Source organism: Salvelinus fontinalis, chromosome 6 (assembly GCF_029448725.1).
Source record: "Salvelinus fontinalis isolate EN_2023a chromosome 6, ASM2944872v1, whole genome shotgun sequence".
In the NCBI taxonomy this organism is placed as follows: Eukaryota; Metazoa; Chordata; class Actinopteri; order Salmoniformes; family Salmonidae; genus Salvelinus; species Salvelinus fontinalis.
Genome location: NC_074670.1, coordinates 24,694,811 through 24,704,000, shown reverse-complemented (window position 1 = coordinate 24,704,000; position 9,190 = coordinate 24,694,811). Strand labels below are relative to the sequence as shown.

Sequence of the window (9,190 nt, the reverse complement as noted above, 5' to 3'; positions counted from 1 at the left end):
GTCAACTACACAGTAATGTAAAAGTTGCATTTTTTAGTGATCCAATATGAAATATAGCACATTTATCATAATTTGGTGTTTAGGGAGTCCATCAGATCAAAGGCAGTAGGGATGATAAGTGTGTGAATTGGACCATTTTCCTGTCCTGCTAAGCATTGAAAATGTAACAAGTACTTTTGGGTGTCAGGGAAAATGTATTGAGTAAAAAGTATATCATTTTCTTTAGGAATGTAGTGAAGGAAAAGTAAAAGCTGTCAAAAATAGAAATAGTAAAGTACAGATGTAGAAAAAAATACTTAAGTAGTACTTTCAAGTATGTTTACTTCAGTACTTTAAATCACTGCATGTTACAAACAGCCAATCTTAGAAATCTTATAGAAACTTTCTTATACTGAAATAAAACTGCATCTGAATATAAAAGGCAAGGGGATTGCAGTGTTAACCAAGGTTGGGTGATGGTTGTGGATTGATGGGGTTATAAGGGTTGGTTAATGGGTTTGTGTTGATTATGGCCCATACGGTACAGTATGGCTGGACGATATAGTACAGAGGAACTTCCTGGATTGCAGCACCAGGTTAGAGGGAGGAGTAACAGACTGGGGACATGAAGTGACAGTTCACACCCATCAGAGACTCACACAGGGCTCACAGTCAATAGGAAGAGAGAGCACACAGAGAGAGGTAATTTGCTGATTCAGTCTTATTCTCTGCATTGATCAAAAGACAAGCTATTTAACCATTATACAGTTTTGTTTTGTTAAATTGAATGACTGTTAATTTGATTATGACTAAGTAATATAATGGTAATATTCTATTATTAATTTATGGCATTTCAACATATTGCTTCAAAAGGCTTTATATAGCATAGGTATAAAGATTTCTGAATGCAGTTAAATATATTTATGAGCAGTTATTAGCACCTATGTTGGGCATTATATTGCATTATAAGGAGTCAATCATAAGTAGTTATAAATGGGCTTGTAATGCATTATGAAGCAGGCATTCATATGAACTGTGAACATAAATGTTTCTTTGACATCCTCTCTAGGCATTACAGCAAAATACATCTTAGTTGAATAAAAGTGCTAAGAAGGTTTTTATGAATGCCAATGTAGCACTCATAAAGGTGTAATGAAATATTCATATCCGATGTGTATTGCTATATGTTGTTATTATCACAACACCATTTCATATTCTATTTCACACTCGTCTCCTGCTCCAGACCAGTAGACAGAGACAGAGATAGTGACCATTAGAGAAAGAGGAGAGAGACCCCGGTGTTGTGGTTGATTCATAGAGGCAGTAGAGGCAGGATGTGGGTCCTCATCTGGGCAGCTCTACTTCTCTCTCTGACAGAGATAACCACATGCAAAAGTAAGGTCCCTTTTATCACTACTAGCGTTAATAATCAGTAGTAGATGTGGTAGCAGTAGTGGTATGGCAAATATCTCAATAGATACTATATCATGAAAAATGTTACAAACAAGTGAAGTAGTATTGAAGTGCTTTCTGTATTACTCATGACTTTATTAATGTCCCTCCTTCAGGACAGCCACAGCCACAATCACCACCACCACGAACAGCATCCCCCTGGACCATCGCCTTCAGTCCAGCAAAGATAACAGGAGAGAAGGGACTATGTGCTGTAATTTCATGTACCTTCAATCATGCAGAGAACTTCAAACCTACTGCAGCAATATGGTTCAAATGTCCTAAAAATGGCAAATGTGATCAGGATGAAGACATAATTATCCACTCTGAAACTCCCTCTAAAGCTCAGGAGGGTTATAAACAGAGAGTGTCTCTACTGGAGACCGATCTGACAAAGAAGAACTGTAGTGTGATCATCAACGACATCAGAGAGAATGACACAGGAGAGTATCAATTCAGACTGCTAAGTGCATATACATACCTCAAGAAAGTGAAAATCACAGTGAAAGGTACTTCATTGCTATTATTACCAATTACAGTGACAGACTATTACTGTAGTTCATTGTATACAGTTCACACTTCCCAAGTTCCAGCTCAATATATATCTAAAAGAAAAATGGATGTAGCAACTACAGATTCCCCTTTTAAGTCTATCAAAAGTGTGCAAGTTTGAGCATGTGTCCATTAGGCCTATGGATTTTTTTTTTTTTTAAATCAGCATGAATTAGATTGAGCAATAAAAGCCCACTTTTGGGCTTGGATCCTCACTATTCAGCTTTTGCAAGAGCGCATTTTTCACTGGCTGTCCACTGGTTTCAAAAACAGCTTAAACTTCTTGAATTCAACCATTATATGTTTCCAATACACATTTAGATTTGTGAAAAGCCATCCACAACAACCACAATCCGTATGGCGCAAATAGCTAGATGAGAGAGAAGCAGTGTGATTCACATCAATGCACTATGTAGATATCGATAACAAGTGATATCCGTATCGCCGTAGACTACACCATTGCTGTCATCCTTACCTCCAATAGTTTATTCAAGTTGGATAATCCTTGGATGCCGACAGCAGTCGCACCATTGGAAGACATGGCTTGGACTGTGACCTACAAAAGCCTGTTCCTGCTCTTTTCCCGCGATCCATCAAACACATTTGGTGTGTCATCATAGTGGTCTCTAACTTATAGTCAGACTCGCGCCTTTTCTCAATGCTGATTTGAATGTCATTGAGAAAACAGAGAAGTGTGAACAATTTTTTTTTGCAAAACATCCTTTCTGAATTGAATCATCTCGTTTTTCAAAAGTATCTGTAATCTGATTACAATATTTTTGCTGGTAAGGTTACGAATTACAGTTACAGTTTTTTTGTAATCCCTTACATGTAACGGATTACATGTAATCCGTTACTCCCCAACCCTGCTCCTCTCATAACAGGACAAGATGTTGTTACTGGGAAAACTCCCATTCAAAGTCAGCACATGCATGGTGATTATGTGTCACTGCTGTTTTGTAGACAGATGTAAAACTCACTTCTGTGTTTGTATTTCCTGTCTCCAGCTCTGACCCAGAAGCCCTCAGTGTTGACTCCTCCTCTGACAGAGGGAGAACCAGCGACTCTGATCTGCACCGCACCAGGAATCTGCTCTGGATCTCCTCCTAAAATAACATGGACATGGAGAGGGACAGGAGACAACACCACCATACAGATGAGAGAGGACCTGACCAATGTGACAACAACCCACTTCTCAACTTTGACCTTTACCCCCTCAGCTGAGCACCACAACATGATGGTTACGTGTCAAGTAACCTTCCAGAAAACATATACAATTGAAGAGACAGTAACTTTGAATGTGTCATGTGAGTACCATCTATCCTACATTTGACATGAAACACCTTATTCCAGAGAATCTTTGAAACCTAGGATTAACCTTCATAATAAACAAATGATACAATATGTAGTCTAACCCCAGTTATGTCATGGCTTTGACTTTTTCCCTTTTTAATCATGATCCATTGTTATTAGTCCCTCAACCAATATAGTTTGAATTTAGTGTATGTTTAAAAATAAATGTGTACAATTATAAACTTTTTGCACTCAAAGATGTGAAAGACCCCCAAATAACTGAACATAAAATGGTGAAAGAGGATGGTACCCTGGATCTGACCTGCAGTGTTGACAGTTACCCTCCATCTGACATCACTTGGAGTAAGAATGGGACAAGTGCCCCACTTCAGAATTACACTGAAAATGCCACTCTCACCATCTCCAATGTGACAAGAGAACATGCTGGGGAGTATGTGTGTACAGTTCATCACCACAACAGGACAATGACAGCTTCCACCGTTGTCACTGTGATGTGTAAGTACAAACTGGATTGTAAATATACAAACTCATTTAATATTTTATGATCTGGAAATATGTTGCCATGTTTATAGCATCAATCTATCACCAATATCTCTCTTTTTCACTGTCTTTTTCCAGACCTTCCTGTGATTCTTCCTGGCTCTGGGTGTGTGGACCAGGCAGAGGTCATGACCTGTGTGTGTGTCAGTCAGGGGGTTCCCCTACCCCTCATAGAGTGGCCACTGCTGGAGCTCAACACAGAGAACACTATGTCAGTGTTGGGTTCCTCAGTGAACAGCACCATCAGCCTGCCTGTTGGAAACCACAACAACATCACTGTGGAGTGTGTCAGCAGAAATGTGGTGGGTGTAGTGAGAGAGAAGTTGCAGGTAACCCAAAATAAGAGCCAAGAAAAGCAAGAAGGTAAATATATAAGTCAAGGTACTTGGTTAGAGAGCCACAGCTTCCCAATCCCACCCAATGTTTGCAATATTGAGAATGTTCTGTACATTTAGGTTGAGAGTAGGAAAATTGCAATTTCTTTCTTCCAGAGGATATGAAGTAATGTGAGCCATTTCCCATACAGAGTTGTTGTTCTCTTTTTAGATAAGGAATGGGAAGACATTATAGCTATGCTGTCGGACCTAAAACTGATTACTGCATTTGTGATTGGTGCAGCCCTCTCAGCCACCATCTGTTGTATCTTCCTGTGTTTGACAGGGAAATGTAAAAGGTACATGCATTCTGTTACTGAAGTACAGTTAGTGTTCTATGAGTGTTGGTGATTGTCTTCAGAAATTCAGATTTCCTATCAAGAGAATCAGATATATTGTCAAAGCGCCAATGCCTTGCACCTTATTGTAATGGACTTGCTTGCTAACCCCTCCAGAATACAGTTATTGAGAAATATCATTTGTAATATTTTCCATAGACAAAAAAAGAGGATCCCAAAGGATTCCAAAAACCCTTTCATAAACCTGGAGATGGTGGCATGTGAAGACCAACAGGTGCAGTACCAGTTTATTTCTTTATTCAGCTTTACCAACATTCAGTTAGCATTGACATGCCAATAGTAATATCGAAGTGATTTCTGTAGTTGATAATACAGCATAAACAGATCTGGGACCACCAAGCTAACAAAAGACTCATAACACAGTGCTTTCTGTAATCTACTCCATAGACGGATGCAGGACAGGCTGTTGGGGGTGAACAGACCCCTCTGCAGTTGGAGCTGAGAGGAGGAGCAGAAAACGGAGGGACCCAGACCAGTGGAGCCGCAGGAAAATTTGACACAAGGGAAGAACCAAATGAAGTGGACTACGCCAGTATCAACTACTCCCTGCTGAAGAAGAAGACTCCTGAGGCAGAGAAGAAGACCACTACCGCAGAGTCAGAGTACGCCAAAATCAAACGAGAGAAGAAGAAAGAGGGGGGAAAAGATGGAGGAGAGGGGAGTGGAATGATGATGATGGGGAAGGATGAGGAAAAAGAGAACGGTAAGCCAGCAGCAGAGACAGATGAGGATACAGCGCTTTACTCCAACGTCAAGGCTATTATGGGTGGTGGTGAGTGACACAGATATTTTTGCTAGAAACGTGGGGGATAGAATGCAGTATTGTACAGCCATGGATTCTTATATCATTTTCTGAATCCAGATTGAAAGTTGTATGATGATACCTGGACTTTTGGTCAACGGAAACTACTGTAGTTTTGGTGTTGTTTCCTCATGTGCTGAATCCAGTTTGAATGTTTTACGATAGTACAGAGATGTTGTTTAATAACTGAAACTACTGTAGTTAATAGTTTTGGTAAATTATTTATTTTACAGCCATGTGTCAGAAGGTACTGTATGTATCTGGTGGTTGTACATTTTCAATAAGAATATTTTCTAGTTCTACATAGAAGCAAGTTTTGGTAATGTTTTTGTAATGTTTTTCAATGAAGCGTCATTTAACTTTTTGTAACGATTGTGTTTTGCCACCATGAGGAAGGACTGACAATGATGTGGTTTGGAAAAGTAGAGAGGTCAAACCATTTCTGGTTTTTCTCCTCTTTCCTTTCATTTTTGTGGGTGGGGATTTTATGTAGTATGTGTGGTTGTAACCAATATATTTCTGTACATAGAATACTGATATACTGCAGTACATTTTGGGCTAGCCAGAGAGCTCAAATGAAATGAATAAAGAAAAAAAGTTAAAAAGTACTTAAAAGTTGTGTACTATAGACGGGTTGGTTGTTTAGCAACCAAACAGACGAGTGCACAACTATGGAGTACAACAGACGGGTTGGTTGTTTAGCAACCAAACAGACGAGTGCACAACTATGGAGTACAACAGACGGGTTGGTTGTTTAGCAACCAAACAGACGAGTGCACAACTATGGAGTACAACAGACGGGTTGGTTGTTTAGCAACCAAACAGACGAGTGCACAACTATGGAGTACAACAGACGGGTTGGTTTCGATTGTCGACAACATATAAACTATATTTTGTCTCCAATGTTTTTGGAAAATATAAATACATTTGCACAACGAGCACTTGTCTCTCAAATACATTTTTACAGTTGTTGGTTAGCTGGGTAGCAAATGTTTGCCATATTAGCATAAAGCACCTAAAAAAAACATAAAACTTGTTGAAACGAGTCACCTACACTTCCCCACATGGCAGCATTGTGTCGTTGTTGCTAGATATCTGGCCATCCAAAATCACCACAACACACGGCCTTCTGCCCCATTGAAGCGTGTGTATCGTTTTAATGACATTGTCAGCGAACCCATATATGAGAATATTTTTGTGCATTATTGCAGTATTGTTTTATATTGAGGCACTACCTCACTTAATGGACTTGTGTATTTTAAGTTGTTTGTTCTCAGAAATCTGTTAAAAGAATGTATAAATTGTGTATTTACATTACATTGTTTGCAAACTGATATGTGACACGTATTAATTCCAAAATAACAAGCAAAACAGGCAAGCCCCCCCCACAATTATTATTATTATTATTTTTTTTAATATACCTAAAAGTGTGGTGCTCTGCCCCACCTGCCCTGAGTAACGGGTCACCACTGTTACTGTACCACTCCACCATATGCTTCCTCACCAACCGGACCATTCCAAACCCACCACTGTGACCTATACTCCTCCATCAACTGGCCTTCACCGAACATTCAACGTCAATCCCAGTGGCTCACATTCATTTACAAATCCCTCCTCAGCAAGACACCCCTCTACCTCTGCAAACTAATACACTCCTCCACTAATAATAGCAATCTGAGATATGGCCATTATGTCAATCTTAACCTTTTCCCCAAACAAATTGCATTAAGTGTTTACGCCTGGCCTCTGTTGGAGTGAACTATTTCTCATTATTTGATCTTAGCACCTTGAGGCATAGCTCAGAATCAGAAAAAGTGAAGTGTGCTAGCAAAAACAAGTTTGAGAGGCTTAACGGAAACCAGATATCCAAATCTGTGGGTAATGTACAGGTAACTGCCAAAATAAAGGACACATCAACATAAAGTGTCCTAATAGGGTGTTGGGCCACCGTGAGCTGCAAGAACAGCTTCAATGTGCCTTGGCATAGATTCTACAAGTGTCTGGAACTCCATCATTTGGTGTTTTGTTGATCGTGCCGCTCCAGAATCTCTCATAAGTGTCAAATTGGATTGAGATCTGGTGACTGAGACACACACACACCATTTTGTAACCAGAAAAATGACAAATAAATGTATTATTATTTTAAAACTTGAATCCAGCTCTGGACATTGGATTTTTATCCATCAAGACCAACATTTTGCAAATCTCCATTGTGGCTAAAAGATTAGGATGGAAATTGTATTGGGACAATTTAGCCACTATATTTAGTCAAAAGGCTTCGCTGGAAAATACTTTGTTGGATTTGGAAACCCGTATTGTTTGGAAAATCAAAACAAAGGAACAAAGGACTTGCTCGGTCTCAAGAATACAGGGGACAAAAGACTTACTTGGATATGTAAAGCAGCCTAACAAACTGTTAGATTTATTAATGGATACCAGTGGCGACCCATCATTCAGAGGGGCTCACCTGTTTTGAGCCCTACATTTTTAGCATTTAAAAAATATATAATAATACACATATGTATATACTGTATATATATATAAATATATTTGGGGGCTTACCTGTTTTGTATGTTAATTTGGCATTAATATGTGTCACATATCAGTTTACAAACAATCTAAAATATATATATCATTCAGTTAATAAAGCTGGTCTCTTTTTTGTTTTCTTGAGTAAGGCTGCTCCAAAATGCAGGTATTTCAGCCTAGCTCAGTGCTTTCTGGGGTGGTGGAGCAAACCAGCAGAAAATAGGAGCATTGCGCCGTGATTGGCTCAGTGTTCTGTCACTCATGGGGACAGTACGTCATAGCATAGTTTAAGTCCTTAGTAAGGATAGACATCCAAAATGTCAGCCCTTTGGGTCCTGCCATAGAGTTGTATTACAAGTACCCTTCCAAGATGGCTCAAGGTCATTGGCCACAGATAAAATGACGTATATGTAGAGTAGCTTTGATTGGACTGATCATGTCAACATCTTACTTTCAAAGTCTTAGCTAGTAGTCATCATAATTAATCAAGTCGACAATCTACTGACAAATCCTTTTTAATACTTGTCATATGAAGAGAAATAATGAAGAGAAAGTATAGATAAAACGTACCGGTGCTCACAGCGAGTTGGAAATCGCAAATTCAATAATTAGTCGTATATTGAGCGCGTCCGTCATCGCTCGCTCATTAATGTCATTATCGAAATTAAGGATTGCCTCTTATCTGCTTGTCGTCCCCTTATGCCATAGTTTGTACATCTCAATTGTCAGTAGAAACCACATTTTTTAAGCAAGTCAGCCATATCAGCGATGTTTTTTTTAAAGGCAGTAAATGAGGCTGAATTAACTGTTTCGCTGCCTAACAAGGCTCCATTGAAAGCCCGGTATAGCAGTGGAAAGGTGTTGGGACTGCTGTTGTTGGGGCAGCTTTATGTAGGCTCAAACAGTTTGTGGGCACCGTTTCGCACCGTTATAGTGCAATTAATGTATTGTTTAGTGTTCTGTTGTGTGATGGCTTTTCTGGCATACATTCCACATGAAGATGTACATGCTAATATCGCTACTGATGGATACATTGTAAGGTGACGGCTACATTTAGTGTGCATTCAAAGAAGTGTGAAGTTTGCTGTTGGAGTGACTTATTTGGGCAAAGGATCTCCTATGCATAATTCATTGACATGTGAAGACTAGTGATATAACCACACTGTTAAAGGAGCACAGTCCACCAGAGCGCTTATTGATCCATGTTCCTGGTTGTATATTGAAATTGAGATATTGTGATGGCCTATTGAAGAAATAAGGCTGAAGGGAATTCTACCACTGTAGATAGC

General features: G+C 39.3%; 1 protein-coding gene across 1 annotated transcript; it reads left to right on the top strand.

Moving 5' to 3' along the window:
• The first annotated feature begins 633 nt into the window (after positions 1-633).
• LOC129857419 (sialic acid-binding Ig-like lectin 5) lies at positions 634-7,918 on the top strand. The gene is made up of 9 exons (XM_055925649.1): positions 634-681; positions 1,223-1,374; positions 1,548-1,940; positions 2,991-3,290; positions 3,535-3,792; positions 3,916-4,200; positions 4,384-4,510; positions 4,709-4,784; positions 4,958-7,918. The coding sequence occupies exons 2-9, from the start codon at positions 1,314-1,316 to the stop codon at positions 5,348-5,350; spliced, it is 1,893 nt and encodes a 630-aa protein (XP_055781624.1). The 5' UTR covers positions 634-681; positions 1,223-1,313; the 3' UTR covers positions 5,351-7,918.
• Positions 7,919-9,190: the final 1,272 nt, after the last annotated feature.